The sequence below is a fragment of the Lampetra planeri genome, chromosome 9 (genome assembly GCF_965212315.1).
Source record: "Lampetra planeri chromosome 9, kcLamPlan1.2.h2, whole genome shotgun sequence".
In the NCBI taxonomy this organism is placed as follows: domain Eukaryota; kingdom Metazoa; phylum Chordata; class Hyperoartia; order Petromyzontiformes; family Petromyzontidae; genus Lampetra; species Lampetra planeri.
Window position 1 is genome coordinate 15,387,154 of NC_136115.1, and position 25,423 is coordinate 15,412,576.

Here is a 25,423-nt window from a genome sequence, read left to right on the forward strand (position 1 = left end):
CACATACTTCACCTGGAATGGTACATTTTACAAACAAAGTGAGGGTACCCCTATGGGTCCTCCCTTATCGCCAGTGGTAGCGAATGTTTTCATGGAGACATTTGAGACAGATGCCATCCAGACATCCACCCTACGTCCTTCCTTGTGGAAGAGATACGTGGATGAGAGGTTTGTTATCTGCCCACAAGGCCTGCCAGCACTGAACCAATTTCACAACCACGTCAAATCCATACACCCATCTATCAAATTCACCATGGAAGTGGAAAAGGATGGCAAGCTCCCATTCCTGGACGTTTTGATCGAGAAGAGACCTGATGGCTTGTTGGGACATTCGGTCAACAGGAAAGCCACCCATACGGATGCCTATCTAAAGCCTGACTCCCACCACCATCCAGCCCAGAAGAATTCCCTCATCAAAACACTAGTTGCATCTCCGACCAGCACCACCTAGCCAGTGAGTTGGAGCATGTACACCAAGCCCTCAGGATGAACGGATACTCAGACCGTACAATCTGCAAAGCTGTCTGCCCAGCCATGCGGAGACAACCTTCTGAGGATCCAACCAAAACCATCACTTTACCGTACAAAGCAGGGGTTACCAAAAATATTTCCAAAATCTTAAACAAACACAAGACCCAGGTTCGTTTCAACACAGCACACAAAATCCGTGATTTAATCCCAACTGTAAAGGATGTGATTCCTGACATACAATACCCTGGTGTCTACAAACTGAGTTGTGGTTGCGGCAGCAGTTACATTGGAGAAATAAAATGACATGTCTCGGACCGCGTTCGTGAACACAAGGCAGATCTGAAACACGGTAGGACCAATACCTCTGCCATTGCCGATCATTGTTAAAACGCTGTGGGCTCACACTAAATTGATTTTTCCAAGACGGAGGTACTCTGAAAACCTACCGGCTACCTTCAGAGATTTTTTCATGAAGCCATCCAGATATATAAACACAGACACAACTTCAACCGAGAGGATGGGTACAAACTGAGCAATCATGCTAATTTCTCACATTAACATCATGCTCATCGCTCACATTAACATAGCCACTTCCGTGCCCTCGTTGAGGAGGCCGCTTTCATATCTTACAGTGACATGGTAATTTATCACATTAACATCACTAGCCCCGGCCACTTCTTTATGACCCTTGGGCTACACCCATTTAAAAACCTTTTTAAACAGTCTGCCTCAGCAGCAGACCATGCCTTCCCACCTGATGATGGACGTTTGTGTTGCGCCCAAAACGTCGTGATTCATTTCATTTTATACCTACGTGACTTTACCGAAAGAACCAAAGAGTATGGATTCCTGCAGTTACGAAAACTTCCAATCAAGATTATTTCCAATTGCTAACTCACCTAAGCCGAGTGGACCTTGGTGAGGACCATGATAAGTTCTGATACCACTCACCAGTGATGGTAATCATGGCTTGGATTGAAACGCTTAAGTCACTGGGTTTGTAGCATAGTGCAATAACCACAATTGCAAGTCAGCACAGTGGTCACATTTGTGCCTTGCAGAAAATAGGGCCTGGGTTCAATTCCATGTCGGGCGCCTTCCTGCGATGTCTTTACATGTTCTCCCCATGTCCTGCATGGGTTTTCTCAAGGTTCTCCGGTTTCCTCCTAACGATAAAAAAACGGACAATGTATCTATCTGGTATTAGCTAAACAATCCCATTGCTGAAGATGCTGTCTCAAATCACTCAATTGAGATTACACACAGCAGCATCGTCACCCTCAAGTGCAAAGATTTGGCAGGACCCTCCTAAAAAATAGAGACTTAGGAAGGCTTTCCTGGGTAAACATGCATAAAATAAAAACAAATTTCATGATAATGCCACTGCTTCTCATATGTGCAGTACACATGCACGAGCGCACACACAACTTGTATTTACTTAAGAGCTTCTTGGCAGCTACACCAATGCATTTAACCACCGCACATGTTCTCAACATCAAAGGGACAAATCTCTTTCCACCGCCTGCTTAGTGGGGCGTGGCATCCCAGACTTGAATGCTGCATGAACAAAAAAATGCCTTAATATATGCTATATATTTTCTAAGTTAAAGCATATGCTCTTCCATAAAACAGTTTAAATTGCATGTGCAATCTAAGTGTGTCCCTTTTTTTTTCAAGATCCATATAAAAAAATTTGCACTCTTCGCCTTCGGGAGTTTCTTTGGGGGGTATTTATTAAAATGACAGCCATCGTTATAGTGATGGTTAAAAATGCATTCGATGGCAAGGCACACTCTGTCATGCGATGAATAATTCATGCTCATGGCCATTAATTTTTTATTACACTGGCGCATTCTCTTTGCCTTTCGCAGCCATTGTTATATGAAAAAAAAATATTGAACGGGAAAAAAAGGAAGAAAGGTTAATTCACTGGCACGTATACACTGTACCAAGTTTCATACATAGAAGCAGTCCCATCACTGCTGCCTTGAGAGAAAAATTTCAGATGGCGCACGCACCACGGCCACCCCAACACCAGCGCGCGCATCATACCACTGAATGGCACGATAGGAGCTTCAAAGTTGTCTCAAAGGTTGATTTGACAATTGATATTGGTTCCATAACCTGTGATCATGCCTCATGACACACACGAATATATACGACATGAGCAAGCTAAATATCTTTTTTTTTACCAGGTAAGGCTCCACTGAGCTATGTAGCTCTTTTTCAGAAGTGACTTGGCCACAAATCAGAACTCAAGAAAGTAGCTTATTATGTGGAAATGATAGCAGCCAAATACAATAAATGCATATTTCTAAATGTGGAGGGAAAAACTGGAGGACCTGGAGAAAAATCCACGTGACCACAGGGAAAACACACAAACTGCAAATATACAGGCGTCAGGGTTGGGATCGAACCCACGACCTCCTGTATACCAGGCGAGACAGTTAACATCTCGTCACCGTGGCACCCCAAGCACGATCGGTCCCTCATTCACACGGGGACTAAACCAGTCGACCTTCGATCCCCATGAGCCAAGGTTGACTGGGAGCTCTGAAAGAAAGCCTTGGTTGTCAAAGCGGAGAGCATATAAATGGGAGTAGAGTGAGATGAGAGGGGAGAGGTAGGAGATCTCACAAATGGGAGTAGAGTGAGATACGACAGGAGGTCAGCAGGGGTAAGTCCATAGAGCATGTTGACATCAATATGGGTATTTAGTTTGGGAGCCAAAAGTGTGGGATGAGGCGATTTGCATTGCATGTTGTTTTTTTAAAATGTATTTTGAACTTTCACACCCTAAGTAGCCAACAGTGCATGAGGGTAAGGAGTTTTGCAATGGCATTTTGGATCATGTGGAGCTTGCAGGTGAGGGATTTGTGGAGGCCGTGATGTTGAGTTATGATAGTCAAGATCGGTGTGTGACGAAGGCATGGGTGAGCAGCGGCCGGGGGCGAGGACGGGAGAGAACTAGTACCGAGGAGGAGGGAGGTCCCGCAGATTTGAGATTTATCCCAAGACAACGAGTGCTCAGGAGTCGTTGATGACTCTGAGATTTCGCACACTTCAATGACTCCAAGATGTAACTCTAATATAAAAAATAATTCATCTCCACATTTGACCCTGGAGAGTTCCAACTAAAAGGGTCATCACAACATTGAAAAGTGATGCACACGTTTGTGCTTATACACACACACAACTATCTTAAATTATTATGAGAAACATTGCCCACAGATGTTTTATTTATGCAAAAACATGACACCCATTTCAGGAAGCATATGCAATAATAATGCACATTATTTTCCACAGCCCTGTGTGAAAGTATGAAGTGATAAAATATACTCAACAACGCAAATCGATGAAAAATAAGAATAAGTTTGACCCTTTCTAACAATAAAAGTGTTAAGATATTCAAAAGTCTGGATTAACCACACGTACTTGTGGTCTAACACTGGTGAGACAAGGCCATAAAGAAGGCTGTCTCTGGTGTAGGCCAATCAGTTTAAAAAACAATGCATACATTATCACAGCATACCTACTCTAATCACCCAAGAATGTTTGTCCTTAATGCTCGTGACGTCACTACCCATAGATCAGCCCCCCTCATTAATATTCATGCACAGGTGACGTCACTCTACATGGAGCACCGTCCCCCCTCTTTAATAATATAATCATGAGTGGGTGACATCACTCCACATCGAACAGCCCCCCTCATTAATAATAATTATAAGCTGACGTCCTCCAAATGGACACCCCTCCCCCCATTCATCATAATTAGCGGCTGACGTCACTCCACATGGGGGGCGAGGCGCCTCCTCCTCCCTCCTCGGCGTCAACTTACAACCCTCACTACAAAGGCAGAACCCTCACGTCACGCAATCTCCGTAACGCTGTTGAGACATCAAAGTAAAAAGGAAGTCATGATGAACAAGGGATTATAACCTTAAAATGAAATAGGTCTGTGTCACCGTGCCCTTACAAATGGCACACTAATTGATGCAATGAATATCACATCGCAGTCTGCTTTTCGCTTGCAAGTTTCAGATTTACTGCAATACACCCATCCGTGGACGGGCAAAAAGCTAGTACCTATGTAATGTAGCTCTCAGAGACACTGTCTTGTTCAGTTATATGAATATTTATCATGAATAAATTCCGCGGACTCACTGATAACTTAACGAGTAACCGCGAGTGACTATATACACTTGGGTAACTTGGATAACTCTATTCTGAGACAACATAACTCTACCCTTCCAAGACTACAAGGTGCCCACTCCAGGAGGATGAAGACGACCCGCTCCAAGGTGACGACGGCGCCGGCAGTTCCCCCACAACAGCAGCCCAGAGCCCCAGTTCGTGCCGGCTTTTATCCCCCTCACGACCGGGCCATGCCCCTATTCCCAAACTGTCTCTCACCACACCTGGCCCTGTCTGTCTCTGCCCTTATTACAATTTACGACCGTTAGGTCCCGTGCTTCCCCTCATGCGACCCTGTCAAAGCTTGTCGCATCAATCACTATTAGCGACCACTTAGGTCCCACATTACCCTAATGTGAACCTGTCCCCATTACATTAATTAGTAACCATGGCCACGGGGAGCCGTACTGTCCCTATATCACCCCGTACTGTCCTTACACCTACTATAATCACCCAGAAATGTCTGTCCTTAACGCTCGTGACGTCACTCCACGTAGACCAGCCCCCCTCATTAATAATCATTAACAGGTGAAGTCCTCCAAATGGACACCGCCCCCCCATTTATAATAATTAGCGGCTGACGTCACTCCACATGGGGGGGCCGACGCGCCTCCTCCCCCTTCCTCGGCGTCAACTTACAACCCTCACTACAAAGACAGAACCCTCACGTCACGCGATCAAAGTAAAAAGGACGTCATGATGAACAAGGGAGTATAACCTTAAAATTAAATAGGTCTGTGTCACCGCGCCCTTACAAATTGCACATGCATTAATACAATGAATATCACGTCGCGGTCTGCTTTTCGCTTGCAAGTTTCAGATTTACTGCAATACACCCGTCCTTGGACGAGCAAAAAGCTAGTGTTTACATGTTTTTCCATAAGTATGTGTGGTTAATGCAGACGATGCCTTGCAAAAAGTATCTGTTTGGTGTTTGAACATCTTTACACCACTTTTATTGCCAGAAAGGGTAAAACCTAGTCTTAATTTTCATAATTCTTGATATTGGCAAAAAGGTCCCATAGATAATGCAAATGGACACAGCTAATTTCCTGCATTAGACACCCAGGACGTGGACCGTCCAGAACCTGCCCACGACGCCAAGCCGCCGCGCTTGCCGGGCACACAACTCCCTTCCCAGGAGGTGCGCCCCTTCGGCAGCGGGCTGCTGTGCTAACGAGCCACAGGGGTCTCCACGGTAACGGCTCACGGCAACGGAAGCCCTATGGCTCACACCTGCACTGCTCGAGGCGGTACTCAATAAGCAGTGGCAGTACTAGCAGTGGCCTGTCGCACAAAGGGACGTAGCAATTAGCACCCCCCCTCCCCGTCACGACCCCCGCTCCCCGTTAACTATCGCACGGTGCCTGTGCCTCTCGGCGAGCGGGGCGGGCAGACGTATGCCGGCGCTCACGGACGCACCCATGCCGCTCCGTCAGCGCCGCTCCATCAGCGCCGCACGCACTACGAGTTAACGCGACGGTGGCGGCGCCGCTGGCTTCAGCAGCTCGCCTCGCGCTTGCCACTCGACCAGCCACGGGCGGGCTGGGCGCTGTGCGTTTGCGCTCGTAAAGGATGAATGGAAAGAAATAGATTTGGGCGTATAATGCGCACTCATTAGTGCCGAGGACAATGTATTAAGAACGTTGTATTCAATCCAAATGAAATTACATTCTGAACTGGTTATTTTATTTATTTGGTTAATTTTGAAAGATCGGATTTTTACTTGTACTATCGCTTGGATATATTATAACATAAAATGTATTAAAATCAATTGTATTAATATACACAAATTACTAATTGTAACAGAAAAAGTTATATTATGCCGAATATAGATTTTTGTAAAATATTAATAACGTGTTGAGAAAAGGAAGTTGGTTTGGGTAGGACACGTTATTCGAAGTGATGATGGCCAACAGTCAAATAATAAAATTACAGTGGCAGCCAGGGAACAGAACATGTCAGGACGTTCCAAGAGATGGAGCGATTATATCAGTTCATGAGCAGGTGCCAGGTGGATTACGATGTAGCAGGATATCGCGAGAGGTGTTGACAGCTAGGGGAGGCCTTCATCCAGCAGTGGACTGAACATAGCTCAATGATTATGAATAATGCCTCAGAAAAGAAATGTACCATATCTGTTAAGGCTTTCACTTTAAAATCACCTCAAGTCTCCATCTGTGCACCACATGACCCTCAAAGTCCTTCATTTGTTCACCACATGAGAAAGTGAACTCATCATGCATGTTCGGGGGAACGCTAAAACAACAGTCTCACCTTACTGCAATTAAAATTACCGACACACTGACGCCAATCCACGGCCACGGGGAAGCGGGATGGGCTCCGGATCACGCACCGGATAAACGGGGCCTAGCCAAGATTCTCAGGGCATCCTCAACAGAGTCTCACCCAACTCGGGTGGCGAGGCTGATGGCAGCTTATTTTAACAAGCGAGACGTGCGCTTTAACCCTGGGCCATGGCGGCGATGCCACTGGATCAATGCGGAACAACAGACGTACTAGGCCACTGGTGTCCCTCCACTCAGATTAATTACATAAAAAAATATATTTTAGCTTGTAGGGTAGCCGAGCCTAATGCTGAACGTTATTCAAAATAAACATACAATTATCACGAGGGGGAAAAGGGAGGGGGGCATGGGGGTAAATGGAGTGGTAGAGGCCGAGACTACGGAGCGACGTGGCCATGAAGCGTTTGGACAAGAACCGAGCGAAAATGTAACAGCCCAGCCCTGTTCTTGGGCCACAGTGGTGAATGGAGCACAGTTTAACAAAAAAAATCAGTGCCAACATTTACAACAGCTCCACAATCTCTCCTGCTCCCAAACAACACGTTCACTTCGGTTTTGTTATTTGCTTGCATGCGTGCATAACGTGATCATTCACCACGGTCACACTCCAGCACAAGAATTCTCCATAAAACGATAAAACGCAGAGGATGATTTTACGTGTTGTCCGTCGTGCTGTTTATTACCGGAAGCTAATGTGCTTGTGACGGCACACGTGCTGGCCTTCCCGAGCAAGTACATGAAATATGGCAAGCCGGCGACAGAGCAACACATAAGGCCATGTATGTACGTATGTTGAACGTCTTTCGCACCGTACGCCGCCAACCGCGCTAATCGTGATTGCTGCTCCAATGAGTACCAAGGTTGCATTCATCCTCTGTATATAGCCCTCAGCCAGTGGTGGAAATTCAACATTCCTCTGGTGAGGGCAAGTCTATCCCATAAGATGATAATAGACCAGAGGACGCCAAAAGACCTTTAGTTGTCTAACACCATTTGAGACGAGGCTCAAAAGAAAGCTGTCTCTGTGGACCAATCAGTTTCAAGGACAATGCATATATTATCAGGGTATGTTTTTTGTTTGCGTTCTGACCACAAGCATTGTGGTTAATGCAGACATGATTCCTTGTAAAAGGTTTCAGTTTGGTGTTTTAACATCTTAACACCTATTTTGTTGCCAGAAAAAAGGAGAAAACCCTATTATCATATGTTGGTACTGGCAAAGGAGGTCCCATGATGTATCCCATAAGATATTCACCGTTAACTTTCCTACAAAGAGGTAGCTATTTTATCGACCCAGGACTAGAGGGATGATGGGCCGTGCCAATCCCCAACGAGGATTTAAACTCGAAACCCTTCCGATTGCAAGCCGCTCATGGGAGCGCAGTGAGAAGCAAAGTGCATCAGCAATGGCAAGCTGCCGGTAGAGTGACACTTAAGGTCGTATCCGAATGGTGGCGCTATAACAAAGAAAATACAGCTGCAACACTCAGTGGTTTAAACGTCACGTATGCTATGTTGTTAATTCTTTCCTGGCATTGTTAGCATTTCTTTAGGCACTCATTCTGTCATCATGGGCCTCTTAATAAATGCAGTAACTAACCCTGAATGGCCAGCTTTTGCCCTCAAAATATATGGCGAATGCATGAAAAAGTTAAACAACTATATACCAGCAGTTAATCGTACAGATCTACGGCAAGTGTGTAAATACAAACTCAAGAAAGAGGAAACATAAAATACTTCTCGACGGCGTTCATTGCAAGTCTAGCAGAATAAGAATCTTCATTTAGACTGAAGGAAGAATCCGATGAGCTATGAAGCTCTGCTTCACCACTTTTAAACAGGCAAATCTCGTGCAGTTTTCTTTCCATCAACTTAAAAGTAAACCGTATTTTCAATGCTTGCTAAACGTTGTTTTTAGAGTTCAATAAATCACCCTGGTGTGCCTCTTAATGATTTTAACAATGTTACTCTTTATGGACAGACAGAAAAAAGCTGCACATGCTGTCATCTGCCTTGCTAGCGAATATTATATAAGCATATTATTTATTTATACTGGAGGAAATCCGATGAGCTATAAAGCTCTTTTTCACACATGTCCAGTAGAGGAACGGGGTAAGAACATTGCAACAACAAACAGTACAAAACATGATAGTAGTGCAAAGTACAATAAAGGTAAACAAATCACACAAACACATTAAACTAAAACATCCTTATCCTACCAGGCAAAGCCCACTGAGGCATTCACTTATATTTACTTTTCACTTGTTGGCTGCAAGGATTTCGCACAATAAGCTACGGCGACAAAACTGCCGCGCGATACATGCAGCAGGAAGGCAGAAAAGGTAGGAAGGAAGCGAAGAATGTACGCAAGGGAAGAAGAAGATTAGGATACAGTAGGATCCTGGGCCGTGTTGTGGCTCTGCGAGTTCTGCCCCCCACCCCCACGTCTCACGAGCGAGAAAACTCGGCAACTGCATCTTTGCGCTTAGTTTTTTTCGCGCAATCAGCACCCGCCGTTTGCCCTCTGTAGCCACACACAGGGGATGAAGAGGAGTTGGTGAAAAGGTTGCCCTCTACTTGTGGCGGACGGTCTCACTGGCCAGAGCACTTTCTCCCGAGGACGTACAGTGGCCGTAAGTATTTTACACGAGTGCAGCCCAGTATATTTAAAAGCAATAAATTAAGTTCAGCGTGTCTTGCGGTCGCTGCCAAGCCGGCAGAGAAACGATTTTACAGTTTGTGTGTGTGTCAGCGGTGTAAGTGCTGGCCACTGGCCCACAAAGCAATCGACTACGAAATCCAATTACATTCTTCAACTATTTAGGCTGCATTTAATTACAAAGTTCAGTTTAGTCTGCATACTTTTTCCCACTTTCTCCTACGGTTGTACCTTATAAATATATATGTGCACACAAATATAACTCCACATATACAACCATAATACAGAGCTGTGATTTGCACCCTACAATATAAAGTCAGCAACCCGAGTTCGATTCGCAGCCACGGCCAATATCAGTGATGAATGACACCTCAAACTGGTTCTGACCACCCTTCCACCCTTCGCAAACCCACACACTGACCAGCATGGTGAGGGGCCCTCCTCCAGAAGTAGATTGATAAATATTTAACTATTTGACACGAGTTCTCAAAAAAACTACATTATATAAAAAATTACAAAAAAACTGCATGCAGTTCTCAAAAATAGTAAAAATTTTACTTTCTGTGGCTGTAAGAATCCCTTAAAAACGATTACAATAAACTCGTACTAAACAAACCCGCAAAGTAAACGGAGAGGATTTACATTTTACCCTTCTTTTCTTATCTCCATGTGAATTCCTGAGCCACCTCTGTGAATCTTCATATGCTGCGAGCAATGGAGTGCGCACATGGATCAAACATGCACACACATTCTACTGCTACTAAAACCAAATATCCAATCCTATTAATCCTCTACTCTCGCTCAGCACGCATCACATCATGGCGGTGCAGTATCTGTGGCTCCCGTACCAAGCAACGTTTTCACGTTTTAGAAATATGAAAGCCACTTCCTTCGCAGCGTTAATTTGAGCCGGCAGATCTATGAGGGGAATGTTAATTGTGGAATCCTGCTTCATGAATGTGGGGCTTGTGGCATTCGATAAAAGGAAACAGAAAGAGAAGATCGGGAAAAGGATACATATTTGCCGATGGAAGTCAAGACTCAACAATGATGATCGATCAATGAACGCTATTCATAGCATCGATGGGAAAACGTGAATTCAATCCACATGCAGTGCTGCCAATAGTATCAGGTGACGCAAGTGGGGAACGCAACTAAAGCACAGTGCGCGTTGCTCAAGCCGAGTGCGTGGCTTCAAGAAAGCAGATGGGGTCTCAGCAGGTTGGCCTAAACCAAGGGTATGGGTGATTGACGATGCAGATTAGAGCACCCAGCAGCTGGACGACTCTCACTGTATTTAGCGCCTAACGGCGGTCGGTGATCTACTCCTTCTCGACCAGTAGCCCACATGCCCCGGCAGATGGTACACACCATAGGTGAGCCGATTCATTCGGTAAAATCCAACATAGCACACCTGGCCGAGACAACGTTGGCTGCTCAAATGGATGGTGCGGACAATGACCAAAATTAAATAAAAATCCCAATCCAAAAAGTCCATTCCATACACCGAAAATTTTAACCCGTCTTAGTTGGTAACAGTTGTCACTGTTGTGGTGTGATGACACCTTTGCATGTCAACATCAGAGCCATCAACTAAAAATACTTGTGGATGGCGGTTGTGTGCACGCACTCCACGAGATTGTATTGATTGCTCTTATTCTTATTATAATGACTACGTTTGTTTACCCAAGAAAGCCTCACCGAGTCTCAACACTGTTCAAAAGGGTCCTGTAAAGATATTGCAGTAGGGGTTATGTTGCTACTGAATCTATAATCCAAAGCGAGTAATTTGAAGGTAATTTTCAGCATTGTAAAAACAAATTTAGCTATAGGAGGAAATTTTAGAGCCTAGGAGGAAACCCATGCAGAGCAGGGAGATAGAGAACATAGAAAGTCCACTCAAAGTCACCCGAGTCAGGAATCGAACCCAGGAACTCCTTGCAGCGAGGGACGAGCGTTACCACTGGAACAACCTGCCCTCCCATGATCAATGCCTCATATACAACCCTTTGTGACTCAAAATCTCATTATAAACAGTGTAAATACACATGCACGCCACACACACGCCACACACACAAACAGCACTACCTCCGTAGCAGCCTGACCCTCTGAAATGGAAACGCTGAGGTTACACTGCGCATCTCTCGAGGGTCACCCTGTAATTTCAGATCCCTCCATTACTGGGCCAGCAGCCACTGGCCCCTAACGACCCCCCAAGAGAGAAAGAGCCATCAGTGGGTATGTGTGCATGTGCCTTGTCGCGTCACCCTACGGGCAGGGTCCATTGAATCCTAATTGACGTGCGGGAGGGAGGGGGGGCCTGGCCTGATGGCTAATGGGCGCAGAGCAGATGCCCCCCTCCTATGTTACCACCAATATCAATTTACACGTGCCCCCTTCAAGTGCTCGCATACACAACGGCATATTGTACAGTGTGCTTCGCTGTGTTAGAAGCCAACGGCAAACAGAGTTAACAAAAAAATATTACTGTGGATTTGTGATCCTGGATCATACCATGGTCGTTTGTTACGTGCAAAGGACACAACTTCAATTAATCCATTTCTCTTGATCACCTTTTGTTTTCAATCACATTTTCTAGCATGTCCCAGATAAACAGGACAACAGCTGTTAATGATGGGAACCTGATAATGGTTTGTAACCCTTTGCCGCTAATTATATATGCATAGCAAAAATCCTCCGTGTTGTATTGCCTATGTCGATATCACTGTATCCTGTTACGCGTCTGATGACACCAATTCCGAGCTTCCTTAAGGTTATTAAAACATCCATTGATGTGGAGATGGAGGAAGACAGATGGTTACGGTTGGAGTGAGGAGGAAAGATAGGGGATGGGGAATAATTATGGGAAGAAAACGGGTCGGCCCGCTTGGAGAAGTGTGTAGCACCCAGACAGCATGGCACAGATTGGCAGCATTGCATTTTAAATTGCCGGCTCCAACTGGGTCACGTCACGCCAAGTGAGGCTTCCCCGCTTCGCCTCTGTACAACATTCTGAGGCCTTCAAGTTCGCCGAAACAGAAAGGAAACAAGCTTTATCTGCTCCGAGTGCCATTTGGTGTCAAATGAGATTTCTGAAAATAAATTTGCATGGGAATGTGCTCTAAAAGCAGTTGTTTTTGCTGTTTATCTTGCATTGCCTTTATAGATCTATATTGTTCATACATATCGATATGTATTATTTTATGTACGAGTTATTCGCACACAAACTGGTGGATTTTAAAGTGCTTCGACACTCAGTGGTGCAGTATTTGTTTAAAATTGCTTCATTCACTCCATCCAGCTCTTTAAAATAAAATAATCAATATGGATTACTTGTATTAAACGTATTGGTTTCAAATTTAGGCGACTTACATATGATAAGCTGCTTGTGAGGAAATAGTATGTGCTTTGCACAACGCCTAAAAAAGGATCTCACAAAGCGAGTACACATTTCCAATTCAAAGCCTTAAGTGTGCCCTGCCAGCTCACAAGCCTCAAGCACTGTTCCTGCGACTGACTCTTCAGTGCTGAATTATTGCATGTCGTTAAGTCATAAGTGGAGCTTGCGTGCAGCCAACACAAAAGCCCTCGAATGTAACTATTGTGTGCCAATGCGAACAGCGTGGCAGCAGCGGCATCGGGCGCGTTATGCACGTTAGCCAGCATTGACGCCCGTGACAATAACACAATCAAGTACACTCAACACATCCGTCAATAATGCTGCCCTGAAAGTAAGCAAATATGGCCCTTCCTTAATAAATGTGTCAGATTTGGGCCATTACACCGGGTGACAGGGCGATTCGTACAGGCGGCAGAGCCACCACCATCCTTACTCGTCAACTTAACGGAGACAGCTGCGAGTGATGACACGAGAACTAGGTGTCGATCCTGCCAGTCTCGTAAAACTAAAACTGGTGGCCCAAACAAAAAACGTCTACGAAACACGGTGCTGTCAGTTCATGCACGCACGAAAATAGAACCCTGGGAGGCACCAGACAACACGTAGGAGGTAGGTAGGACTCACCCTCCATGCCAATGAGGAGGAGGTTTGAGGTGAGTGGGCCCCAGTTCCTCTTGGCCTGCTGACGGTTGATCCATTTCCAGTTGAAATTCAGGAAGTCCACCACGATCTTCTTTCCGACCGTGTCGTTTAGCGTCTGCTGCAGGTACAACCTGAACATGCCAGCACCGTGGTCAGTGAATGCTTTTACAGGAGCGCAAAGGCTTCCTTGTGACCGAGAGGCATGAGCACTCTCCTAAAAGTGTGCAAGTAAACGTGTCGTTGCGACGGTGGCCACGCATCAATGTTTGTGGGTTTTTTTTTTATTGACCGATATCTTTTGCACAATTATCTATTGTATCTATTGTTCTCGACAAACATGAATGACATCTGCATTGAATTTGAGCTTAAATTGGCAAGCCAAGTTCGTCGCATGCCGCTCCGCTAGTGAAGGCGCCGTGACTAATGTGAGTTTCAGAACTGCGGGGTCGAGGGTCGCCCTGCCTCCTGCCCTGCAGATTTGTTCCTCCCCTCAAAAGGTGGTGTTAATTTAATACAATAAAATACCACATTCTCGCCGGTTTGGCTTTAGCATTTTCACGTAACAAGTATTGTCGAGTGGACAACAGCTATCATTCCCATGCTCCACCAACAACCTATTTAAAGAGACAGAAACAAATAATAAAATAACTAAGTAAATTTAAGTAATGAAGTAAATTTCAGTTGCTAAAATAAGACGGTTTTTGCATGCAATATTTAACAGAAAACAGAAGAGCAACATTCCTTTACATACTTCACCGCAGTTTTGGAAATGCCACACATGTCATGTTTTTTTCCTCCTGGGTCTATTGATGTTTTCAGCTGTGGATAAGCTATTAAGTGCCTATGCCTGTTGCAGCCAAGTGTGCGTGTGACTTTAACTCAATCTGACAGCCACATCTGAACTTTAGCCTTTGATTTTTGGTAACAAGCATAAAACCCATTGCCAGCCACCCCAGGCACATGATGAACTCAACAGTAGTTCAACCTCTGGCAGTGTGATGTAAACTAAGAGACATTTTATGCACGGAAAAAACAAATAATCCATACGTGTACATCAATTATAAGCGTTAAGTGACATTGTGACTTAAAATGCAATTCAACCGAGCTCATTAATAGCTATAACACTCATGCAACACGCATGTTAAGTACGTTGAAGATAATCTGTTGCTAAAACCTACTGCCCTAAAGGAAATTTTAAACAGTTTAGGCAGTTGGCAGAGGCATACATGAGGATAACCTTTCACTTACTCATTCAAACACATTCATTTAAAAAACACCTTCAGCATAAATTATCTACAATATACAGTGTACATTTTCAGCCAATATATCGCTGTGTCTAGGCGGTCTATTGACCACACTTCATCACGCTTATCAGTGCAGATTAGTGAAGGCGGGAAGCATAAACGCGGGAGCGTAGAAGTACAGTACAATATAGGTATCCCTCGACTTACGAACGTTTGGTTTACTAAATTTCGTGCATACGGAATTTACAAATTATGGACACTTTTAGATGAACGAAATCGAATTTCCACGTGAACGAAATTTCACAACGGCACACGCCGTGAGATCGTAAAAGAAGAAGCACCCGGGAGGCTGCGTTGTCATCGATCCGTGAATGTCGCACCATCCCTGCAGTGCAACAGTAACGCCTCCACGTCTCGAGTCATCCCAACATGCAGAACTGTTGGTGAGTTCCCTGGAAAATAATAATTGTTGTTGTTGTTGTTGTTGTTTTAAATTAAGTATTATTCAATCGTTTTCATATTTACGTACTTTGTTATGTTTGTGTTGTAAAAAGTGATGTAATTGTATATTTTTTTGGTATTAAATTAATGGGAAAAGCCACTCCGATGTACTCATCTCTTTCTAAATCGAGGGATACCTGTACACATCTCATCAGAATAAAAAAAAATACAGCCGATTACATTGTAATAGGAATAATCTGCTTATGAAATCTTAATTATTATATTGCTGTCCTTAAAGAGGGTTTTTGGTAGTGTGAAGACAACTCACCTCGACCTACTGTCCCTGCCCACCCCTACAAGTGCACAACCCCCCCACCACTTCCAAAACCACCCAAATAAACCCTAACTCCCCCCCCCCCCCACGGGAGAAGGGGCGGGGCCTAAACACACAAAGGGGGCGTGGCCTAAAGAGTAATAGGCGGGGTTTAACGTATAAATGGGAGTGCGAGTCATAAAGAGGGAGTGCGAGTCATCAAGAGGGAGTGCGAGTTATCAAGAGGGACCGTTCCCACAGAGGAATGGGCAGGGCCTAAGGAGTAAGGTGGGTGATGCTTAAAGAGGTAGGAGGTGGAGGGTAAAAAAGAAAGGCGCAGAGATGAAGAACTAAACTGTTTATTTTACCAGGTAAGGCCCACTGAGCTAAAGACCTCTTTTTCGTAAGCGAAATGGCCATCACAAATGGCTTCCACGTGGAAATGTATAGCAGCCAAATACACTAAATGCATGTTTCGATGTGGAGGGGAGAACACGCAGACTTCAAATATACAGCAGGCGTCAGGGTCAGGATTGAACCCACGTTCTCCTGTATACCAGGCGAGGAAGTTAACACCTTACCACCGTGGCGCACAAGGCGTGGCCAAAGGCATATAAGGAGTCTGGGCTGAAAGAGGCAGGGACTGACGTGCAAGAAAGGTGGGGGTCTAAGGAGTAATGGGGTGGGGCATAAAGAGGAAAGAGGTGGGGCCTAATGGAGGTTAAAATTCCCAGGTGATTTAAAGTCATATAAAAGCATAGAGGAATCAAGTACATGTAGCAAGACATTCTATTAGTCCTGCAGATGTGTCCACAGGCCCAACTAGTTATAGTTCAATGACCAAATAGTAATTAGGGTGCAGAAATAGATGTTTAAAGTGCATTTAGTTTGCAACTGCAGAGAACAGACATTTCTCCTCCAAGCTGCTTCTTTGCACCTGGGACCTTTTGCCCTGCCTGAAAAATAATGCGTAATTTGACAATACCAGTGCATGCTGTGTTCTTACCAAGTTCGTATGGTTTATTAATATCCTTTATTTGGTGATGCTGCATTTTGGCAGGGGTGCGTAATGTGCATAAGCACAATTCATTTTAACAAAAATGTACGCTCGTGAATGGGGGACTTTTGAGGAGGGGGTGGGGGGGTTCAGGAACATTGCAAAGCCCCAAGATCAAGCCGTTGCATACAGAATCATATTTATTTATACTGGAGGAATCCGATGAGCTATAAAGCTCTTTTTGACAGATGTTAAGTAAGTGGCGGGTAAGAACGTGACACCAACAAACAAGACACAAACACAATATACCTGTCCCTGCCACCGCTCGCTCGGACCGCCTCCAGCGTCTGGAGGAATTCGGGGAACTTCAGGTTCTGCCGCGTGGCTGGTGGCACGAAGGTGGGAAAGTTTCCAAGCTTCTTGTCGTCGTAGTAGAGGAAGCGGTGCGTAGGCGAGGCGTACACCGAGAAGTCGCCCGTTCCCAGGTGATCGCACAGGTACGGGAGGTCCCAATTGAGTGCCGAGGCCACCAGGCCCGTGCCTGTCAGCACCACTGGCTCCTGAGCGACAGTAGCAGCAGAGGCAGCAGAGTGAGACATTACCATGATTGGTAATGTCCAATGTTGTCCTTCCCCCCCACACCTCCGATTTCACGGTTGGCTACGTACGGTGCGAAAGAAGTTCAACATACAAACATACTACGTGTATTCTATGTTGAGTTTCTCATGTTCATCCATGTCTATTACTCTCCTTTCCTGCATACTGCGCCACGGCTCTCCCTTTGCCCACCACTATTGTGCAAAAGAAGTTCGTCATATGTACAATATGCTGCTGAATGAAGGTCTCCCCAAGTCTTCGCTAGCTGTAGCAGTCCCGCAATATAATGATCCACCGAGCAACCGCACACCGGCTGATCGCTCCATCTACGTCGATGGATGCCCAGTTTGTTTTTTGCTTAATTGGTAATCACGTGCAAAAAGATAACGGATCCATCTTCTTGGTTCTTTCGGTAAAGTCAGTTACCGAAAGAACCAAGAAGATGAATCCCTGCAGTCACGAAAGCTTTAAATCGAAAGATAACGGATCATTAGTTTGCTGCACATATCGACACATCTAATAATGAAAATAAAAACTGCAGCCCTGTTTGTGTACCTTAAGTGTCGATTGGAACTTGCCCTAGTGACTGATGGGTCCTAAAACTGGTGCCTCATCATGTCTACCGGTTACCTATGACGTCCATGAGGGCCATGCAGTTCGAACGGTCCGGCGTGCAAAACAATTTAATCGTTACTCAAATTCAAGTGAATGTAATGAGTTATTCCATGGCTTTTGAATAGATATTCAATTCCAAAATGTTGTGTGTAAAGCTGATCATCAATTAAAGAGCCTCATAGGGAGTGGGTGAGGATGCACTTCCACTTTCATCGCTTTGACAAATACTCGTGACAAAGTTACGGCGACAAATCAGTAGCTGGACAAAATGTCTGGAACATGATAAAACCTGAGGAGAACAATGCAGAATGTTGCAAATAGATGTCATTGCATGCAATAGACAGCCTTGAATACGCACTGTGATCTAAATTGATAGTGCTGTTATATAAAACAGCACGGTACATTCGATACAAGCTAGTGACTGGATACATTAACAACCCAATACATCTAAAACAACACTCACTTCTAACACCAACGAAGCAGAACACAAACTCGCCTCTCTCGTGTATTGAACAGTTCTAAGGCAAGCCAACAGTACAATTAAGATGATTGCAAAGCTATACAACAAAAACACCAGTCATTTGTCTGAATAACTGTAATGAGTCAACCCATGTGGTTGAGGCTGCCCATCAGAATAAGTGGCAAAACGATTAGGCAATTGCCTATTTAATTTGATCTGGTGGTCACTTCACAGCCCAGGACAAAGGAATGGGGCAAACTCACATTATGGAAGCCAATATAAGCGTCTACAACTTTAATATCATCATCAACATGTTTCCTTAACTACTAGCAACACTGCAAGTATGACAATATACAGTGGTACCCCGGAGATCGAACTTAATTCGTTCCAGACGGCCATTCGAACACCGATTTGTTGAAACACCGAATTAATTTTCCCCATAAGAATTAATGTAAATGACATTCATTGGTTCCAGACACAAGAAATCTCTCATTATAAAGCATTTTTACACAAAGTTTACAGTAATTACATGCAAAAATAATACAAAAAACAAGAAACACAATAAATAAATGGAATAAGTGAATAAATATGGGGAATAAATGAACATTGAACTTCACTTTACCTGTAGTAAGGAGAGTTGATGGCTTGAGTGGAAGGTTGTGAGGAGGAAGAGGTGGTAAAACCTTTGTCTGGGCAAGCGTCATGCACGCTGCCCATACGCGTCTCAGCCGTACAAGTTCTTTCAAGTCGCGATTGCCCGTTCGACCTCCGAATTTCATTCGGTTTCCGGGGAAATATCGTTCGAACACTGATTTGTTCGAGTTCTGGTGCGTTCGATCTCCGAGGTTCTACTGTACACATCACCGGCAATGTATCACGACCACCATTGACATGTCCTGAATGGATCTAGAATGCGTGTGGTTTTTGAGGAATGTAATGTTTATTACTATAACATACCCTTAGGCTAAACTCTCCTGATCAAAACCATCATCACCAAATCGCACGAGTGTTTCACGCAGCGTTCATTAGGCCGGTATTTACAGAACTTTTCTTGGCACGCACACCGCAGCGGCGGTGCCAACATTCGCAGACCAGACAACATTTCCACGCACGCAGGTAGCAGCACAATGGCATCCAAAATTTGGGCTGGAAAGGGTATCACACCAAGGGCACGGTGCGGAGTGATCGTTGCGCTGGTACGAGAATCGTCATCGGGCTATGGCAGTGCTTTCAGACTTCATGCCAAGTGGCAGCTCCCTCCTCAACCCCATTTCCTTCCAATTATTGATTTGGCCCCGCCATTATTTTGTTAACCCCCCCCCCCACTGCACTCTCTCCAATCTTATTGATTGCTTGATCTTTCAACAATCACATACTATATAGACTCAAGTGAAGCATGTACCCTTTTTTATATTCCAGTGTGTGTGTCTCAATTCAATTATTTTAATTACTGGAAAATAAAATCTCGTCTGTGCTAAAAATACATGACCACAGGACCATCTGGTGTCCCTAAAGAAGTCATATCGTCTCACACCCTGTGGGAGACACAATCCAGTTCTGTAACCACAGCTATAGGTGCACCATAAACCGTAAGGCAGGTGACACGGGAGGTATGTAAAAAACTAGCAGGGTGTGGTCAAATAAATAGTGTGTAAAACCTTGCTTATTTCACATAGACGCTGTCCAAATGTCATCTCCAAAATAGTGATTTACAATCACCCACCAGTGTCTCCCATACCTCCTAAGATGCTACAAATGTCATGATCTGTCATTTTAATTAAATATCATGAGTGGAGCACACCGCACTATGAACCCAGCATTCCGAGTTCAGTCTGCAGCCATTAACCACAACAGCAGTAGGAAGTGAAATATCTGAACCGGTACTGGGCACCCAACACGGAACTATGATCAATACTCCGAATTCCGCTGACACTGCACAGGAAGGCCTTGATTTATTTAGCAATTGTGTTACCACTGCAGTTTCCATCCATTCAATACTGTGATGACTCTTTTTACAATACCTGTAAAAGTGGCACATCTGTAAGCGATGTTAATGCACTACATTAACTTGACCTTGAATATTTCCCCACCAGATTTTAGGGCCTTAATGTGGGTACTTAGCCGAAGCACACTAACCTTGCTCTACATTCAACTGCTGATAACTGACAAGTGAACGTGGCCACTAGGACCAGTGTCCCACCACGAGCTACTCGGAGTGCAAGGCGAGATCTGTATTAGACTAAAAATAAATAGCCGCACGGTGAGTAAAATACAGCATAACTGCCCACAAGCACATTGGCTTCGCAAAGTCCACGATCCCACGCACGTTTTACTGGCAATGTGGGCACGGTCTGTTACTGCAAGTATGCTGCATCGTTATGCCACACAGAGAATGCACACATAATCTGCAGTACAATCACAACGGATAACACGATTGGTCAACTGAAAACTTAACCCTGCAAAAGTGCACACGGCCACTTTCATGCCGTCCTCCGCTGCCTCCCCAGATGGAAAGGACAGAGGCCTCCATACAGTTGAAACTTCACACCATTCACCCGCACAAAAAAGTGCTTCGACCGAGTCTAGCACTTGATCGGGTGTGACTCTAAAGCCTTGGGAGTCCAGTTAAGATCATAATAAGTTTTTAATCACGTTATATGTTGCCTGTGATGCTGTGCTTCACCATGGTCAAACGTAATGCAGGCTCTGTACCAGTGACACGAACATGAGTGTTCTAACTGCTGCCCCCTTTTCGTTTAATGCGGACCTGTCTATGTAGATTTTTCCTGGGTGCCAATGTTTACAAAGTGCCAGGGCCTAACACAATTAGTACACCAGGTTACAAACATGAAAACACACGCCAAAACTTTCAGCCGAAACAATATTTATTTCAATAACGCCTTCAACACAAGACATAATTAATACCCAATTTTTTACATTTAAAAGGTTAACACAAAACGTGGCCGTTAATATTTATACTGCACGCCTCAACTGTAATGAGATTTAAATTGCTCCATATATTACTCTTCTCCTCCAGATCAACATTCATAACATATATCAAATCCTGGTTGGCATGTTAGCGTTATGGGGGTTGGTATGCAGGTAACCACATCGATGCATTAATATTGCACTATTAATGTAGCGATTTTCCTGTGGTTGTCTATATTTAGAAAATTTTCCTTTTATTGGCATTGCATTTGTGTTCATTCTACAAATATACTCCATAAATTATAGATTATAATTCTTGTATATGCATCATTCTGGGTTTGCAGTGTGTGTCAATAGCCACCCTGGAAAAAAAACCCATGTAAATGAGAAGTTCCTTATCTTATTTAATACGTGCATTCAAATAATGCCAGAAATTTAGGTGAAGAACCCCAAAAAGACAAAGATTTAGAGCTGATTCTCGATTGTCTGGGTGCTGATGCATGGCCGTTCAGCGGTGGGGTGATTTGTCTGGACCCCAAATAATATATTTGGTTACTTTTCCAGAAGTCACAACTTCATAATAAACTGTCCATTCTGTATAACGTCACTTGCGTCTGCATTGGACATATGTCCTTGTCTCTACGTTAATGACCCTACATCCATTGATGCTTTTTTTACTTCATTTAACTAAGATTTTTTTTTATAGTTTGTTCGAGTCGAATGCCATTGCAGGAAATGTTCCTCACTTAATATTGATATGTTTGTGCACCATTTTCGCTGTAAGATTTCTTCTGTCAGGCGGTTGTTTTTTGCTCCGATTTCTATTTGCTTGTTTTGTTGTTGTTCTTGGGGAGGGGGCTCCAACTTAACACTTGCTTTATGTACATGTTGAACTTCTTTTGCACCGTACGTACCCAACATTTCTAATCGGAGGTGCGGAGAAATGACACACTCAACACAAAAATAAGTTCTCTAGAAATTAGTTTTTAATCTAAATTATTTAAAAGTGCACAGCTCCAGTGGCTTCCTCATATCAGAAAAAGTTCCTTACGGCCACAGAAGCGCATCTGAAAGCGCGCGATACGACAACCGTCTTTGTTCGACGACGAGCCAAAAAGCCGCTGTTGCAAGGATGACCGGATTTCGAGTGATGGTTTATGCTTCTTGACGAGATCGGCGAGGTATTGTGGTTAATTCGTTCTGTCTTTCATTATTCTAAGGTAACGTTTCTCGGATCATTTCGGTTGACCTTTGTCATTCTTGTATATTGAGAGGACCCACCCAATCCCGATCCTCAAACTCTACAACACACTCACACACGCACTAGGTTCTACAACACACACGCACTAGGTTCTACAACACACACTCACACACTAGGTTCTACAACACACACACACACACTAGGTTCTACAACACACACACACACACTAGGTTCTACAACACACACACACACACTAGGTTCTACAACACACACACTAGGTTCTACAACACACACACACTAGGTTCTACAACACACACACTAGGTTATACAACACACACACACTAGGTTCTACAACACAACACTTGAAGTACCCAGCATCACCGGTAGGGCACGTGTCACACTCCGCCCCCCACCGCAGCCCCCACCCCTCCACCCACCCCCCGCAGCCCCCACCCCTCCACCCACTCCCCGCAGCCCCGCCCCCGCGGTGCTACGTGACCGAGCCGGCGTGCCGCGCGCGCCACGTGACCGAGCCGCGATAACTTTATTGATACCCGGCGCCGCATCGGAGCCTCTACATTTCCCAATGCGCATCGTGCGAGGGCGGCGCCTGCACCGCCATTGGCCGGCGCCGCGCACGTGACCGCGCCCATACACTCTACCAATTTAAATCGCGTCCCTCATCACTTTTTTTTTGCAACACGAGGTCGTAAACTTTGTGTTGCGACGTTCACTGCCTGTGCCCGACACAAATATCGAAGCGAAAACACAATCGTGGAAACACGAGGGCGACTCCGTAAACAATTAAAGATTTGTTGCATAAAAAAAAAAAACACTTAATTATTATCTCAAGTTCCACCTTGCTCCAGCATTATAGACACATCAGGTTTCAGCAATTGCTGAGAAATGCACAGCTGTTGTGGAGGTCTCCATTCAGCAGCGAATGGAGACTGCTGATGAACTTCATACATTGTATGCACCAGTATAGAACAGTATTAGATCAAAGGGCCACTGCTTTAAAACATATTCAGCATTAAAAGCAGTGGAAAAACTCTGAAGTTATAATCATGGCCATCATCATTACTGACACGCCACGCAGATAACGATGTCATTCAACAGGGTTCTGATTAAATGAGCCAGTCACTCGGCTACACCGACGTGCAATCTCTCACATCGGACTGTGAATTTCAACTATAATCTACATATCCTATGAAATACACTTCGTTTGTAATTAGGCCAATAATTTACTCTGGGAACAGACAGAAGATGAAGACGCATTTCACAAAAGGGTCTCTTAGATTATGTTTACAAAAATATATATTTCACGAATGAGCGTTCGGCACACGAGACATAACATCACATTAATAATTGCTTAAATGTAACCACGACAGCTCATTGACACAAAGCACCGCACGTGGCTTCCACCCTCACACACAGCGATCGTGCTGCAGCACGGCGCACGTGTGCGGCGGGGCCGCCTCTTCACCCATTCCCCTCCTCACCTCGTTGTCGATGAGCGCCTCGGCGCGCACGTCGTCGTGCGGGAAGCTGGGGATGCTCTCCGTGGGGAAGGGGTAGACGCGGAGCTGCGCGTCGCTCCAGGCGGGGCCCCGCGACGCGCGGACCTCCGCGGCCATCGTCGTGGCCGAGCTCCCCCCGCCGTGTTTTGGCCGGAAGCGGGAGAGGAGCGCGCGCCACTGCGGGGTTCGAAAGCGAGGACGCCCCCCCCCTCGATCTCCTGCGACGGGACACGCCCACTTGGACAGGTGCCACGCCCGTTTTGCAAATGGCCACGCCCCCCTCCCTCCCGTCTCTCTCACTGAAGCGGCTTGTAGATGGCCCCGCCCGCGAGCTGCCCTGGGGGGAAGCCACGCTCTCTGTTACCGATGCAACGCCTACTTTGCAAATGGGCACGCCCATTTTTTTGCAGATGGTCACGCCCCCTCCCCCCTCTCATTGAAACGGCTCGCAGCTAACCACGCCCCTTTCCTGCAGATGGTCATGCCCCCCTCCACATTGCATTGATATTGTTTGCTGCTATAAATGTCCAAATGATGATGCCACTTTGTTGAGCTGCTATCATTTGTGGTAGCCAGGTCGCGTCTGAAGAATAAGTGAGTATCTGAGTGGACTTTGCCTGGTAGGTTGTGGATGGTTCAGTTTCATGCATGTGTGTTTGGGTGATTTTTTTTTACCTTTCTTGTACTTTGCACGACTATCATGTTTCTATATTACTTGTTGGTGTCACGCTCTTACCCGCCACTTACTGGACATCTGTCACAAGAGCTTGAGAGCTCACCGGATTCCTCCTTCAGGATAAATAAGTAAATATAGTTGGAGGAGCCCCGCCCACTGTAGCGGACGGTCACGCCCCGCCCTCCTGGAGGCAGCCAACCCGCTTGTCTCCTCGTGGGGGTTTGCTGCGCGGTTTAATACAGAGTGCTTCAAAAAGATGTTAATACTTCCGATAATTTGCAACAATACCACGAGAAAAAAGATACCAGGCATGCGTTGACAATGATGACGAATAAGTGGAAGGCTCTTTGACTTTTTTAATCTATTAACATACATTTGTTTTCATTTAACAGCATATTGTCCGTTCTTTTTCCATTAAAAAAGCAAAGCCCATATCAGTGTTACAATGTTTTTTTGCAGCACCCTGTATATTTAACGGCAAGGTTGTTGCCAGAAAACTACCAACAAATACAGATCATTGCATTGGTTACGAAAAATCCTTCGTTTGAATGCAGGCAGGCCCGTCCATAGGGGAGTGCTGGCCGCCGGGGCAAACCGCACTGTGTTGGTAACCCTGATTAGGCCTTCGACCTAAACCGTCGGTACAGATTTAGATTTAAAGCTTTCGTGACTGCAGGGATTCATCTTCTTGGTTCTTTCGTAAAAGTCACGTAGAATCGAAATAATAAAATAATAAAAATAAAACATTATAAAATA

The 25,423-nt window shown here is 45.0% G+C and overlaps 1 protein-coding gene across 1 annotated transcript in view; it reads right to left on the reverse strand.

Annotated features, from left to right (window-relative positions):
- Positions 1-24,172, reverse strand: part of LOC144720731 (hypoxia-inducible factor 1-alpha inhibitor-like) — a 34,958-nt gene extending 10,786 nt beyond the window's left edge. Inside the window, exons 1-3 of the mRNA XM_078597747.1 lie at positions 23,974-24,172; positions 16,980-17,230; positions 13,658-13,806 (exon numbers count right to left, since the gene is read on the reverse strand). Coding sequence (XP_078453873.1) covers positions 13,658-13,806; positions 16,980-17,230; positions 23,974-24,108 — 535 coding nt within the window. The 5' untranslated portion in view covers positions 24,109-24,172. The remainder of the gene's footprint in view (positions 1-13,657; positions 13,807-16,979; positions 17,231-23,973) is intronic.
- Positions 24,173-25,423: the final 1,251 nt, after the last annotated feature.